This window comes from Sardina pilchardus, chromosome 2, assembly GCF_963854185.1.
Source record: "Sardina pilchardus chromosome 2, fSarPil1.1, whole genome shotgun sequence".
Taxonomy (NCBI): domain Eukaryota; kingdom Metazoa; phylum Chordata; class Actinopteri; order Clupeiformes; family Clupeidae; genus Sardina; species Sardina pilchardus.
The window spans coordinates 629324-645832 of NC_084995.1; the positions used below are offsets into that span (position 1 = coordinate 629324).

The following is a 16509-nucleotide window of genomic DNA, read 5'->3' on the forward strand; positions in this document are numbered from 1 at the left end:
TAGCATTGCTAGCATAGTTAGCATTTTTAGCATAACTGCTAGAAATCATTAGCTAAGTTAGCTAATCAACCTGGTTAACACTGTGAGCATAGTTAGCATAGTTAACATTTTTACCATTACTGCATGAAATCAGTAGCTAAGTTAACCAATCAACCTGGTTATCATTGTTACCATAGTTAACATTTTAACATGAATAGAAATCAGCAAATCAAAATGTTTCAGCTTTAAACTGTCTACCTTCACACTATCAACTCTCTGTAAACTATGCAACCACCATATTTACCCTAGCTACACCTTAGTAACCATATCTACATTATCTATCTATTTTTGCATTTCATGCACTGGTAATTCCTTGGAATTGCATTTCTAGTTATTATTATTCCGCTGATCAAATTCATTTTTTCTATTCAGCTTGAACCGTTTAACTTAGAAACTTCATTCAAACGTCGCAACGTAGGTCTTAAATAGGGGAATGCTGCTAAGTATTTTTCAACTTTGCAACTTTTATACTTTTTAAACTATAAATTAAAAACTATTACAAATTTCCCCATAGACTTAACATTGGCCTCTATGACATCACAATCGGATCATTAAGCAATTAGAATCTTATGCCAGGTGGCCAGCCCCACCTGCAGCAGCCCTCTCTCTCTCAGGCTTTAAGCATACAATCTCTCTGTGAAGACTACATATCCTGTTAACTGTTTCCTCTTTCCACAACTGTTTCAAAATAAAAGTCCTCACTGCAATAATACACTATTAAATCATTTAACCATTGAAACTACTCAACTATTTAACTGTTCAACCATTCCAACTGTCAGTTATCATCAACTATGCCTCCAGTCAACTACATGAGACCTCCATGCACCTAGCAACCAACATAGCAACCATCAAAATTAAGCGTTTATGACTGTTTCCATAGCAACCAACATGATTTTACTACAGTAACTTCTTTATTCCTGATAGTGGCAGCCATGGATACCCCATCAACAAATGCTTCAAAATAAAAGTCCTCAGTACCAAGTTAGCTAGTTAGCATGGTTAGCATAGTTAACATTGTTAGCATAGTTAGCATTTTTAACATAACTGCTAAAAATGATTAGCTAAGTTAGCTAATCAACCTGGTTAGCATTGTTAGCATAGTTAGCATTGTTAGCATTTTTAGCATAACTGCTAAAAATGATTAGCTAAGTTAGCTAATCAACGTGGTTAGCATTGTTAGCATAGTTAGCATTGTTAGCATAGTTAACATTTTTAGCATTACTGCTAGAAATCATTAGCCAAGTAAACCAATCAACCTGGTTATCATTGTTAGCATAGTTAACATTTTAGAATACCTGTTAGAAATCATTAGTTAAGTTAGAACAGGAATGTTTAAGCTTTAAAATGTCTACCTAAACACTATCAACTCTGTTTAAACTATGCAACCACCATGTTTACCCTAGCTATACCTTAGTAGCCATATCTACATTATCTATCTATATTTTTTTTTGCATTTTCATGCACTGGTAATTCCTTGGAATTGCATTTCTAGTTTCTATTGGTATTGTGGAGAAACTGACTGTGACACAACGCAGGTGGCGGTGATTGGTAATTAGCAGCAATGACTGCATTCACCGTTCACCGTTCACCAACACCTGAACTTGATGAACTGATAGTTTTTAAGGGGAGGGGAAGGGTTGTTCGAGAGATCTTGTTTTTGACGTTTGTGACTGGAAAGCACGTACAGGGAGCCGCTGGGTTCACATGGACTTTGGGAACTGCGGGTGGGCTCGTTCGTGGTCGGCTAGCACCACCGGCGTTGAAGATACCGGGGAACCACCTATTGGCCTGGAGAAAGTCAACGGGGCTGTGAGCAGGTAGCCAGAAGCCAGTGTAGGGGAACACCAGCGAGCTCCCCTGAATGTGCACGTAAGAGACTTGACTTATTGCTTCTCAGTGAGACGACGGTCTCACTGAATCCGGACAGGGAAGTCCGTTTTTAATAACGATTCGATTGGGTGTTTGTGGGGGTGTGTGTGTGTGTGTGCGCGCGTGTGTGCGATTGGACTATGTTTGGCTAAAGCTGCCACATCGAGGTTATATGCAGTAGTGTCTGACTTTTATCACGTTTGCCTATTCCTTGTGTAGTAGTGGCGGAAGTGTGTAATTTATTCTGGTCAAAGTTTGAAAGGTGTGACGTTGGCTTTTTAAAGATTGCAGTGTGAATTGATGAATTAAGCCTATACCCATTCACGAGTGTTATTCAGACCATATGTGTTGACTGAAATTGTGTGCTGCTGGCTGGCCAACGTGGGCCATTTTTAGGAAGTGTTGTGAAGCAAATAAAGATTGTTATTTCTCTCAGTTGCCTGCCTGCGACAGTGTCTTGAACCGGACCAGACCGGGTTAATTAAAGGTGGTGGCAGCAACATTCGCTGGTTACTGTGGGTGGAGTAGCCTACGAGCGTCATTAGGCGCTCAAACTTTATTACAGTATTTTGGGTCCTGAAATGGCATATCAAGCATCTGCCATGGCTATATGACAAATGACAAAATACAGAAATTTGATGGATCAGTAGGATCTCTGTTTATTTTGATATGTAGTTTGCCATAGGGTAGGTGCGAAAACGTGAGATATTTCACAAAGAAGAATGGGTAAGACGCAGAACTGAATGTGACATTCATATTTGTATGTAACTGCAATTTTCAACGCTAATTATCTCGCGAACCGTTCATCATAGAAACGAGCGGATAGCGCCATTGGAAAGGTCAGGTTCTGCAGTTTCATATGATATGCCTGTTATTTCTGAGCGAAACATTGCGCAGAAATATGACCGAGAAGAAAGGGTGCGGCCGCGGCCGCATGGTGCGTCTCTCGAAGAAGGCAGAGAGGGTCGGCCGGCTAACCTGACTTTCGCCAGATCCTGTAGTTCGCTGTCTGCTTCACACAAGGATCTGGGACTTCTCGATAGGAGATGTATTTCTGAAGGCGGGTCCTTGTAAAACATCCTCGCATGTGATTTGATAAACCACTTGCCTGTTATCTTGAATGACGTGCTAGGCTTCTTCAAGCTCTTGCCAAACCCGGTCGGAAGAAGAGTAAAAAACATCCTTGCCACCAATAAATGTCTTCAAAACTATTCTCTGTTAATCTTTTAAAGAATGAATACTCGATAGATTCGACAAAACGGTTGAAATAGCAGAATCAATGTCAGCACAAGACTCCTCGCTGCGCGCCGCCATTGTTATTTGAATCAAACACTCGCTTCGGCGCTCCTGATTGGTTGCTTATTTTTTGATCACTGGCCCAGGGGTTTGGATTGCCCTCGCGTCCAGACCCTTGTGTGGAGCTCAGCGAAACGCCTCTGGTGGAGCATGGCGGAACTACAAGGGTCTGGCGAGAGTCAGGCTATCGGCCGGCGGCCCAATGGTAATCTTCTCGCGGCCCGGTACCGGTAGATAGGGCACTGTCGTGGCTCGTGGGTAATGTAGTCTTTCATCGGTCTTGTGATATTATCTATTATCTCGGGCCACTGTCGCTGCATCGGATCAGTTTCAGTAGTCTAAGTACTGGAACGCAGAAAAAAGTGGCGGAACCCAAAATACGAAAATACAGAAGTTCCGGAACTGTGTTCCGCTGCGTTCCGGCCCACTTGAAGCACTGCCTATAAAGGCTACAGAATTAGGCTATAGTGGCATCAGATATAGCCCACTGATAGCCTGTACTGTCACTGGAGAAGCTACTAAATGTGCATGACCTTTATCAATAGTGATATGCCTTTCATTAAAGAGTATAACTAAACATGGCATTATTAGCCTAATGTGTTAAGATGTATCTATTCATCGCATGGGAACCGAACCCGAGAACACGCAAAACATGATTTGTTTGTTATCCCGTCACGCTGCGCATGACACCACGAGAGACGCAAATTGCACGGAGCCACAATATTCCTTGGACCACACACATAAGTTCAAACAATGTGAGTTGCATAATTTCCATAAATTCTTTGAAACTAACGAATAGGTAGCCTAAATCAATGCTTGGTAACACTATCGAAAAAGAGTTTCTCCTTCTATTTTTGAAGTTGTAGGCTACAGGTGACGAAAGCACAGGTTGACGGAACCATCTTTTGGGACTCCTTTTCCGACTTTTTTGCAACACAGATTATTTTAGCTCGGCAGTTAGCCTGCCACCGACCAGGTTAGTTCAGAAGCATGTTACCCCAGCAACTCAGCTGAGATTCCTGTTAGCGGGAGTAATGGAACCGAACTCTCTCTAAAATTAGCGAGGCTTATCAAAGTTAGCCGGGATTTACGGTTAGCGGGGTTGATGGAATGTGATGTGTTGATGTGTGCTATGTTGTGGGGCCAAAGACGAATTTCCACAGTAGTGGACAATAAAGACTTCTAATCTAATGGGCATTATTGAGGAGTCTGATCTACAAATTCATTTGTTTCCTGAACATCTCCCAAAACAGCATCGTTATGCTGCTGGAAATCTAGAGCCATAATCATCACTGTGAAAACACTGGAATAAATGTCTTTTAGAGAAATTGTGTTTTTGTTTTTTCCTTTTCTGTATATGTTCACATTTATCTTTTTAATGTATGTTTTGTCTGTGTGTCTTCTGAATAGACCTTGGAGTCTGGCAACAAAGATGATGACACCATGGAACATGGAAACTTACTAATACTTTTTAGAGTATGCCTGTTCTGTAGATTGTACTCTTTAGAATAGGCCTGTGTTCTGCAGTGTTCTTTTCAGAATATGCCTGTGTTCTGCAGATTGTATTTGAAGAGAGTGTGATGGATACCTTCACAAGTAAGCGCAAACCACGGTCTGGTGACTAGACACTAGAGCCTAAGAACCACTGCATGGTGAGGGTGCCCTCTTCTGGTTAAATAGAGATTACAAGAAGTAAGGTAAAAGATAAAGGTTTATATTTGCTAACTTAGTTTATTACATCTCATCTTTTTATTGACAAATAGAAATATTTCAAGACATTTGGAAAAACAGAGCAAGAGTCAACATAAATAAATGAGCAATAGCCTGATTTTGTAAACAGGATCATAAATTAACAACCTCCAAAACAATATAACTAAACAACCTTTTCATCAACACTGTTTAAATAATGAGTTAACCAAAAACACAGCACAAACAAAAGCAAACAGACCAAGCTCTGCCTCTCTAGTCTTAAACCCTGGGTTACAGTCTACATTCTGTGAGATCTTCCAGAACCACTAAACTATAATTGAACAGCAATGAAAATGAAAAACGTAGTTTCAGTGTCATATTGGTCTTATTTGTGCAGGCATCAGAGTTGGCGTCCACAAAATCAACTGCGGCCATTTTCATATTTTTTCGAATGCTTCCTCTGCCGGAGAAACAATAGCAACACTAATTCAAAGAGACGGAAAATACTTACTGCTCATATACAATTAAGCTTTTACTTAAACTCTCTCTCCCTCACACACACAGGCACAAAGACAAAAGGACACACACACATACACACATACACACACACACACACCCCCTTCTACCATCCGCCTCAGATCACAAACTTATTCCTGGTGGATGAGTTACTCTTGGTCGCTGTGTCTGCATGAGCCTGGTAGCCAATGGCCAGGGAGTCCGACAAGCCCAGCTGATTCTTGAATGTACGCCTGTTTGGTGGAGAAGGGAATTGAAGACATATCTTTTAAGGCTACTACATGCTAGCCCAGCTCCTTAACCACTACACTGTTTAACCCATGTTTGTCACTAAACCACTTGCTAGAAAGTAACTAACCCTTCTCCCCTTCATTGTGCTGATCATCTTAAATATCAGAGGGGAAATGTGCACTAATGGTGATGTGAAGGGTTGCATATCAACAGTATGCCTGTTGCTCATAATCTCACCCAATCTCCCTGACGGCTGCGGCCCTCTCTGCGTTGGCCGTCCACACAGCAATCTTGTCCCCTTTGGCACGAACATTGATGACCACACCACACACATCTGCACTGTGTTCACCAAAACCCTCTCCGATGAGACAAAGCAGCTACGTACGCACGCACACAGACAGAGACAGCAATGGATACAGTGAAACTTTGTGTTGATGTTCGGTGATTGCATATGACCTAATATTAAATCAGACAATTATTATGGATGTTTGTTTGGGTGTGTGCGTGTGTCTAACCGTCTCCAGCCAAAACTTGTCCAGATCCGTGTGGCGCTGCTGTTTCGACACGGCCACCAGCCAGCGGCCTCCTGCCTTGTTGCTACGGTCCTCCCACATCGGCTTGATGCCGTGCTGCGCACACAGGAAGTGCAGTGCATTAACACACAGGGGCTGTGTCTGAAACATCAGTACGCACGCTGGGCAGTGTGCATTTTCCGGAAGTTACGTCATAGACTGTCCGAAAGTCAAGCGCTCTCACTAGTTGGGTACTTCGTTTGGCGTGATTTCTAAGTGTGCATCGATGCATCTTTTTTGCCCTCAGGTATCCCATAATCCATTGCACAGCGCAGGTCAAGCTCCACACGTCATGCAAATCGTCAACACCCCCCCCTCCCCGAGTCAGGTGACGCCAACTAGTTAGTGCTGTCCAAATGTAGGTAGGGACGCATACTGAGGAGCAAGCTAACTAAGACACTACTGGAAAGAAGGTACTATCAAGCGTGCACGCTTGACTTCTAAACATAGCCAGGGAAGTGCAAGCACATTAACACACAGGGAAGTGCATGCACATTAACACACAATTAAGTTGGGAGGGGGGCCCTTAAGTTGGCGAGAACAGGCATATTAATATCAGTTTTACCAGTTTGTGGTTTATAGCTAGCCTAGAAATCTAGACGCCCCTAGCGGCAGCAAATGTAATTTGGCTGGCGGGGCAGTCTAGGCACGATCCATAGAGCTTAGGAGCTGAGAGCTGGAAAATCAAGCGGGCCAATCACAGCATGTATAAAGTCGGTGGGCGGGCTTAACATAATTTGTTGATATATAATATCAGAGCCCCTTTAGGGAGAGCCGGTCCACTTCCTATTAACTCCATTGTACCGGATTGTTCCTGCAATCTGTTGAAATTCCGCTAGGGACGTTGCCGAGCAAGTGATAAATGAATTGTGGTCTATGGGGCTAAGCGGCTAGAACTCGTTTTTTTCACAGTTGACAACTTCATTTCTTAATGTACATTGTCGTAGTAGCTACCTGAGTATAGGTTTTCCACTGGAAATGAAATAAAAAGTCACTCATGTCCTTTCTGCTTTTCATAGGATGGGCCGTTTTCCCTGTAACATGCTAGCATTTAGCTCATGGATGCTCGCGACACTCGCGACCGATTACGACCGTCGTGAAGCTGAACCTTCTTTTAGGTCTATGGCCGTAAAGTGGTTCGCTTGTGTCACGTGACATGAAAACTTTGAAAGGGTTTTTAGGAATAACAACACATATTGAAAATTGTATTGGTCAGCTGATTGTCAAGTCAAGTTATCCTGCATCGCATGCATTAATGCAATTTTAGGAGAAAAAATTATATAACGACAAATGTGGTACTGGGGGGTTCAGCTCCATTGCTACCCGTTCATTCATCACTTGCTCGCGATCGCCCTCTAGTTGCAGTACCATGCGGAAGTATTTCGCTAGTGGTCCTTCTCCCCTTATTAGACATTCTCTGATAATATTGTGTGGAGAGGGAAGGTTATGCATCCTGCTACTTGAAAACAAGAAGATGATTCGTTTAGCGTTATCCTATTGCGGAGAGGGAATTTGAAAGGCAACTGTTTATCCCACCCCTCCGATTGAGCCCTGACTACGGGGAGTTCCCAGACCCTACATCTTGATGTGGGTCTGGCTCGTCAGGCTAGTTTATAGCCTAATTCTAAAACAAAAGTTGATCCAATTCAAACCTTTAGAAAACGCATCTCTATATCACATGGGTACATACAGTACATACACAAACAAAAACACTTACCCTGAAAACTGAATAGTCACAGCCTGAGGAGAGTTTACTGGGGAGCTGAATGTTGTTGTACAACCTGAGAATAGAACCGAAAAAACATCAGCGATAGATGAAATTGAAAAAACTGCGACTGTCCTGTATTAAAAACGCTGTGCTGTGTTGAAGGCAGTCAAAAAGTCCGAGGCACACCGATATAGTGAAAAAAGTTAAAAATCCTTTATTGCATTTGGATAAGCCTACGCGTTTCGACTCTACTGAGTCTTCCTCAGGGAAATTGGATTGCCCTGAGGAAGACTCAGTAGAGTCGAAACGCGTAGGCTTATCCAAATGCAATAAAGGATTTTTAACTTTTTTCACTATATCGGTGTGCCTCGGACTTTTTGACTGCCTTCAACACAGCACAGCGTTTTTAATACAGGACAGTCGCAGTTTTTTCAATTTCATGTCCATTCCGAAGAGCACCCGATTTTAATCCTTATAATTGACCCAACGCAGCACTCTCCTTCTCTCTCTCTTCAACATCAGCGATAGATTTATGGTGAAACTAAATGGTAATGACAAGTCTATGCTTATGAAGGCGTTTGAAAACTAGGCCTGAATGTTTATAATTCTGGATGCCTAATAATCAATCGATCCATCATTTAGCAGAAATTGTTATCCAAAATGACCTATGAATTGAAGATAGACATTGAATATGCACTGCAAAGGAGACTTTATGTTAGAATAAATACTACTACTAGAGTATGGGAGCGCAAAAACGTCAACAGCCTAGTAAATGTGTAGATCAAGGGGACAGAAGGAAGTATAAAGACAGAAGTCTGTTGGGTTGTAAGAAGTGTTAGGACTTAGGAGAGGATGCACTCTTGGAAAAGTATCCTCAAGAGCATCTTAGAGGGACACTCCTGCTCTTGTAGCACTTATATCATTTCACGAATGGGGACCTACAATGAAAATAAGTGGTGGGTGTGTATAGGGGCAGCAGTGTCAGACGACCTTCCTTGGAGGAACACAGAAGCCAGGTGGTATCAATCTATCATTATCTACACAGAGAGAGGGGAGAGAAATGCTCTTACGCCCAGAAATCCTCTACAGTATGGAAGGTGGTGATGAGACGAAGGTTCTCTTGCCAGGTCCTACGCTTGTCATTCTTGAAGAACCACAGACCCCAACTATGAGCACATAACAGAAACACCAAGTTAAAAGAGACTGGCATCAATTTGGAACCAACTGGAGATAGGGTCACCATTACTAACACATTTCTGATGACAATATTCAAAATATCCTCTGGCCTTTTGGAAACAGATATGACTAGACAAGAGCTGGAATCAAAAGGTGCCAGTGGAGGATTATGGGGAAACAAACAGGATAATATCTGATGGATTCAGACCCTACAGCATATTTAGTACAAACACAAGAGAGCAAGAAAACAAGAGAAAAGTCGCACTTACATATCGGCTACCCAACTGCCATTAAGTGTAATGCTATACAATTCAATGATGGTGATCATAACACACACGATGCACTTATAAATTTGTGTCGGCAACTCACCTATTTTGCAAAGGATGTTTTACCAATGGCGGTTTCACCACGGCAGTCTTTTCTTTGATGGTTGCAGTAGTCTTTTTTTTGGTAGATATACTACGTGGCTAAAAATAGAAGGCAACATATCGATAGAGGGTAACATAAAAGACGAATTGATTTGTATTTTAGACTTGGTTCAACAAATTAATCTTAGCAAGTTAGCAACCTTCCAACAATCTCGACCAATCAACCCTACACGGTTGATGGCCTAATAAAGTGTCGTAAGGGTCATGACGGTAATAATCATTTAAATAAACCCAAAGACACTCTAAATAACGTTTTTTTCTTACCAGATGCATTACAGCCGATGCCATTTTATAGATTTGTGCGGATAATCTCGGCAATCGAAAGACATCCAACACATGGACAGCTCTCAGACTGAAGGCCCACGCTGATTGACGTACTTTTTCCGGGTTAATTAGATTGCCACATTAATTAAAATAGGTTGAGGACATGAATTTATTTTTCTTTATTTTTCCCATTTATTTTAACGCTAATTAACTAGTAGCCTAGACCTAATTGCGAATTTATTTAAGAACATGTATTTAATTGTCCCGCACGAACTGTTCAGGAATGCTTCAGATTGTCTTTATTTTGAATAATGTGTAGGCTAGGCCTAATATATTTATTAGGCTACGTTTGGTTAAGATCGACGATTTATAAACATGATGCAGCAGTTAGCCTACGATAAAATATAATGAAGTCGCAAAGTTTTGCAATGGAATATAAGGGCCTGGGATTATGAAATAGGTTTAACAGAAAGTGGAATTACATGCCATTCTTTCGTTAAACCAGTAGATGGAGACAATCCTTTTGAACATTTCTCTAATTCTCATAGTAGAAGTGCAGTAGCAATTTCAGATAAAATGCACCCCTGGTCTATGTTTCTGCATGACCATTCAGAAAAGAAACTTCATTCTTGTGGTGGCTTGATAAGCCCAGTGAGTTTAATATTTTTTTTCCTGTTTTGTTAGATAGATAGATATTTAGATAGCTACAGTAGATAGTATATTGATTCCCAAGGGGAAATTCAAGGTTTCATGGTTGTGTCTTTTATACAGCATGTGGCGAATAAAATTATATAGCCTAATTAATATCGCTGAATCTCGGCTTATGCTGTGTAATATCTTGGTTGTTATTGGTTCATTTAGGATAAATGTAGCCACTTTCATGTGTACATTGAAATACAGACATTTCTTGAATCATTGTTAACATTTACACAACAGTAAATGCAGTTCTGAAATCATTTTGTGGAAACTGCACCACACATTAGTTAAAACATGCTCAAAAAATGCCAACCAACATACAGTATCAGTGCCATCAGAATGAAATGCTCCTGTGTCACTGTTGTGAACAGTCAATAGCCCTTTTGTCAATATGGCAGCTTGTAAGCTTTTAAAGCCGTTACACATTAGTATATATGTGGGAGACTATAAAGCCAGACAGGATTCATATTTACTGTGTACTCTTGCAGTAGGCTACTGTTTGTGCAGCAGTTTGTTACCAGACCCTATCATTCATCATGGGGAAGGACAATTTAACAAAGACCCAGTATAATGCATTTTGACTGACATGAAATTAGCAATTGATAATGTGAATACCGCAGACAATCAATTACATGGATGTGCGAAAGCATGCTGTTTTGTCTTAGAAATCGACGCCTTATTAAACTTATCGCCTAAGTCATTTTTTTTCAAATTTCATTTTTTTTCATAAATCTTATCCTCTTTATGCCTGCCACCTCTGGTGAAATTGATAAAATCTTAAATTACTTAGAACATGTATTTTTTCCCAATAATTACAATTGCCTAAATCAATAGGTCTTGATAGTGTGACTTAGGCAATATTCATTTCGCCTAAGTCAAAGTTAATTTGACTTAGGCAATTTTACATGTGTCTTAAAATGGCAACAAGGAGAAAGAAATTGTTCTCTGAAGATGAAGTTATTGACATGATCCAGGGGTCATACCCAACTGGTAAGTATACTGAGAATTTGTATAACATAGGTCAGGCTATAGGCTGAATAGTGATCAGTTATGTTTTGTTTTTATTATATTAAGTCAGCCTTGGGCTACTATAAGTGAAATAGCAAGCCCATGAAGCTATCATTCAGAATGGAGCGGCTACACAATCTGTAGCTACTAAACTTTCTCTTTTCAAAATGTTTCATCTAGCCTACATGGTTTTCTTCTAATATTTCCTTGTTTCTTTTCAAACGAATCATTGACTTGTAGGATCATCTAGCAGCTAGATCATATTATCCTTACCAGTTACTAACAAGTTAATTGCCAGTCCATAAAGCTACAGTAGTGTTTTTCTTGCATTAATGTAGGCTACCTTTAGCTTAGCTTAACATTAGCACCTTTCTTACACTTGAGCTGTGAGAAATAGGGTACCTAACTGGAATTACATAAAGAATTCCTATAGTGTCTAAATGCAGCAAAGTCATTAAACTTTTCCTTTTTGAGTACACTCCTTCATGAAGACAAATACAAGTGACCAATAGACTAAATTGACCTAACCTAATTCACTTCTCCCCTTCTTCACTGCATCATAGGAAGCCACACTACTTACAGACAACATCAGCCCACCAAACCACTGTATCATCATACGACACTGCCCCATATACACAGCACACTGCCCCCCCCCCACCCACCCCCCATCACACACACACACTGCCCCTTACCAGCGTCTTATTAAGCTACATACAGTACATACAACATACTGCCCGCCACCCTCTGGATCATCAGTACGCCACTGCCCCCCATCACACACACACACACACACACACACACTGCCCCTTACCAACGTCTTATTAAGCTACATACAACATACTGCCCACTACCCTCTGGATCATCAGTATGCCACTGCCCCACACACACAGCACACTGCAACACACACACATACATCATTCACCCCCTGCAGCTTACTCCCCCCCCCCCTTGCACTTAAATGCTTTTGCACTTATCCTGCCCCTCTACAACCCCCCCTACCCCCCCTCCATATGCACAACAGGCGAAGGAACAAATTTCACTGCATTCTTTACTTTAGTAATGATATGCATGTGACAAATAAAACTCCTTGTATCCTTGTATCCTAAATTGAAATCTTTTCAATTGTGTATCTGTGCGTTCACACCGCCGGCGACTTGAGCTTCCAAAGATTCCGGAGGTCATTAATTTTCAATGGAAGCCGGCTTCTCTCAGCTGCCAGCAGCGACCAATCCGTCGGCGTCGCGTTTTGGGCGTCTTGAGCGACTAGAGAAAGTTGAAAATGGTTTAACTTTATGGTAATGAGCTATGACGCGGTTCAGCGACCAAACGACCAGCAACGAACATAGAATGCTACTACGTCAGAGCTGCCAAAGAATCCAAGCTGATCCCAGCTTCCCACAGCGTCCTTTACAGGGCGTCCTGAGCGATTTTGGAAGCTCAAGTCGCCGGCGGTGTGAACACACAGTAACTCCTGTCTCCCCTCTCCCATCATCTTGATTGGCATAAGGAGACATATTGGCTCATTTGGGACCTGTACTCGCCGTGGCAGTTACAGTGCCTTCTGTAAAGGACACCTTGAAATAAACCTTGCCTTCACGGCTGTATTGAAGAGCCCACAAGTCATGTACAGTTGGATCTCCAGCCTTTTTTACTGGTCTGATGCTTGGGAAGTAAGTTCCAGTCATTTTCAAGAAATCTCACAAGCATGATGATTTCCTGAAAATGACTTGAACTTACTTCCCATGACTTGCGGGCACTTCAATACAGCCGTGAAGGCAAGGTTTATTTCAATGTCCCTTTACAGAAGGCACTCTATGGGTGAACTGCCACAGCGAGTACAGGTCCCAAATTAACCTAGATTTCTTTGCCAATAAAGCAAAGGAAGTTCTAGGACCTCCAGTCAATGAAACCCATCATGCCTGTTGAGTTTCATCACTTATTTTACCATTTGCCTCATCAAAGGCATCTGCTAAATAACCATAACCATAACCAATAAGCAAGAGCCCAAAGAAGAGAAAGAGAAATGAAGATGATGGGAGAGGGGAGACAGGAGTTGGGATATATAATTGAAAAGATTTCAATTTAGTGTATTGATATTTTAATATGTACATGCATTCATAGTATGTTTAGTTTGTCTATTATTGCATTATTCTTGACAGAGTTGAAGTTATGGAATTGCCTAAGTCAACATGGACATGTTCATGAAATTGCCTAAGTCATTTTGTATCTGTTATGATACATACTTTATTAAAATTATTATTACTATGTCAACAGTCATCAATTTGTATGGCCTTTTCAAAAAAAAGTGTCAATAAATATCATTCAGTTAGTTTTTGGTGAAGTTTTTTGTGTCTCCTGAAAAGTTGGAAAAAATGACTTAGGCGATTAGTTTAATAAGGCGTCGAAATAAGAAATTGCTTTTATGCATGTGATGATGTGAATTTCAATTCTGATCTGAGAAATACACCATAGTGACTGAGATTTTTTTTTTTTTTTTAAACAGACTGACAACAAAAACAGACACAAATGCAAAGTATGACATTAATTTATTTATTTATCAAACCAGAGCAACACAAATGGCATCGTCTCTGCTTGCTCCGGGAATCTTAAGTTGTGTGTCACACTGTTGTGACATCTAAGGTGTTGCCAACCCCAACAGCACTGTTTGATAAATAGACCCCCAGGACAAAGAGGTCCAACTTTTGAGTCTGACAAAGACAAGGTCCAGAAAAACAAGAGACATGCCAACTTAAAATGGCCCTACCCCGGAGGAGCGTGGAGGGAGGGATTATGGGTAGAAAGGAAGAGAGATGGAGAGGCTCAGTACAGAGAGAGAGAGAGAAAAAAAGAAAGAGAGAGAGAAAGAAAGAAATAGTTTGAGGCGCAATGGGTTTCTCAAGAAAGAGCCATGTGAGGGGCAAGCGGAGAGCATGTGCAAGAAAACGCCGGTGGGGAGAACAGAGAAGAGCACCGGCGCCCAGAAAGGAAGACGCCGGAAGCCAGTTGGGCCTGTCCGAGAGGGAGGACGCGACGCGGCAAACAGGCTGAAAGGCGTGAAGTGCACAAAAGAGCGCCGCACTAAAGAGCTAGAAATGGATTAAAGCTTGAAAGCGGGTAAGCCTGGAGCCAGGAACCTTGACCCTGCACTCCCTCATGGCTTCTCTCCTCCCTCTCACGACAACTCTCTCTCTCCTCTCCTCTCTCTCTTTCTCCTCCCTCTCTCCTCCTGCTTGCTGTTCCTCATTCATCCACCACAGAACCAGACTCTTCCTCTGTGTGTGGTGCAGGAGTTCAGATTCGGGCTCAAACAAAAACAATGAACTCATTAAATAATGCACCTTTAGGTCCTCAATGTTCACTATGCATCATCATCTGGTGCCAATTTACTTTGCTTTTTGCACAGACAAAAATGAGTAACAACCTGAGAGAAAGGAAACATTTGGCACATGGTGAATAAGAAAAGGGAGAAATCAATTACAAGTATACAAATTACACTGTATCCTGATTGTTTCCTTTTTTGTAAGTTGCTTTCGCTAAAGGCGTCAGCTAAATGACTAAATGCAATGTAGCCTATGTCAAATTGTCTCACAGGCATTAGCAAGGATAATTACAGGGCAGACATGGCATCTATTTGACCAACTACTGAGCACATACTGTAGGCATCTATTTGCCCATTTATTTGCAGTGTTGCCCCATAGAATGTATACAGTAGAAGACATTCTATTAGTTGTCTTTTATTTATTTTATTGTGGGTGGGGTCATGTAAACACTGTTTGACCTCTGTATTTTGGCAATCTATGACCTTCATTTCCCTCCCTAAGTTCATCTCCTCATCAGTAGCCTGAGCACAGCAACCACTAAGCATGAGCACCTTCTCTTCCACATGAATATGCAAAAATCTCCACTTTGGCCAGTTTTCAAAAAAAATTGTTTTCAGTGACTGAAAACAGAGTGACAGTGTATACGAAAGGCAAAAACTCACTTCTGTATCTTAAAAAAATAAAATAAAATACCCGGCTATGTGTGGAAATGGCCTTAGTATTTATTGTTCCCTTAGGTCTCCTATTGTTGCTATAATGTTATTCCTCACTTTGTAAGTCGCTGTGGATAAAAGTGTCTGCTAAATGAACACACTGTAAGTGTAATGTAATGCCATTACTCATCTCCACCATGTTTGTACTTTTTTGTTTGCACTTTCGTGCACTTTTCTCTTTCCTTCCTGCAGCTTACACTTTTCAAACATAACTCTGACACATCAACACATGCCTACTATTTCTCCTTGTTTGTATCTAACTCTCTTCCTCCTCTTTCTCATGTGTTCTCTCTTTCTTACCCAATTTCCCCTCTTCCCTCTGCACAGTCCTTCCGTTCACCCCTGGTTCATCAGAATAAGCGCTGTGTCAACCACCATACCACACCACACCACACACACACATACACACACAGACACACACAGACACACACACACACACACACACACACACACACACACACACACACACACACACACACACTGGGAGGTCATTGCATTCATCTCACGGTGTAGAGAGGAAGAGAGAAAGAGAGAGAGAGGATGGTAGAGGGAAAGGAAGACAGAAAGTGAGGGTGAGAGAGAGCGATGGTGAAGGTGAGAGAGACAGCTACAAAGAGTGCAAGAGCGAGAGAGAGAGAGAGAGAGACAGAGAGAGAGAGAGAGAGAGAGAGGGAGGGAACGCGGTAGACTGGACTGGCTGGGCGGGCAGCCTTTGTGCCGCTGGGTCTCACAGGACGCTCTGTCCCGGCCCGGTACCCAGGGCCCCGCACCATAACGGACCACCGGCACCAGCACGTGTTTGGGGAGGGGAGGGGGTGGGGTGGGGTGGGGAGTGGTGGGTGGGGGGGTCAGGGACTGGCAGCTTCCTGAGGGGTAAACAGATGGACACAAAAAGAACGACAAAGGCGGCAAAGGAGACAGATGAGGAGTAGGAGGCGAGAGACTTAAAAGTGAGATAGAGAGAGAAAGAGTGAGAGAGAGAGA

General features: G+C 41.9%; 1 protein-coding gene across 1 annotated transcript; it reads right to left on the reverse strand.

Annotated features, from left to right (window-relative positions):
* Positions 1-4915: 4915 nt before the first annotated feature.
* On the reverse strand, positions 4916-9904 carry LOC134059444 (eukaryotic translation initiation factor 4E-1B-like). The gene is made up of 7 exons (XM_062515848.1): positions 9789-9904; positions 9466-9563; positions 8991-9086; positions 7930-7993; positions 6156-6269; positions 5878-6017; positions 4916-5642 (listed from the first exon to the last, which is right to left on the reverse strand). The coding sequence occupies exons 1-7, from the start codon at positions 9810-9812 to the stop codon at positions 5528-5530; spliced, it is 651 nt and encodes a 216-aa protein (XP_062371832.1). The 5' UTR covers positions 9813-9904; the 3' UTR covers positions 4916-5527.
* Positions 9905-16509: the final 6605 nt, after the last annotated feature.

Coding starts and splice junctions, on each gene's coding strand:
- LOC134059444 (XM_062515848.1), bottom strand. CDS start 9,812: ATGGCATCGGCTGTAATGCATCTG. Junction 9,087..9,465: donor AAACATCCTTTGCAAAATAG/GTGAGTTGCCGA, acceptor ATGTGCTCATAG/TTGGGGTCTGTGGTTCTTCA. Junction 7,994..8,990: donor ACTGTAGAGGATTTCTGGGC/GTAAGAGCATTT, acceptor TTCTATTCTCAG/GTTGTACAACAACATTCAGC.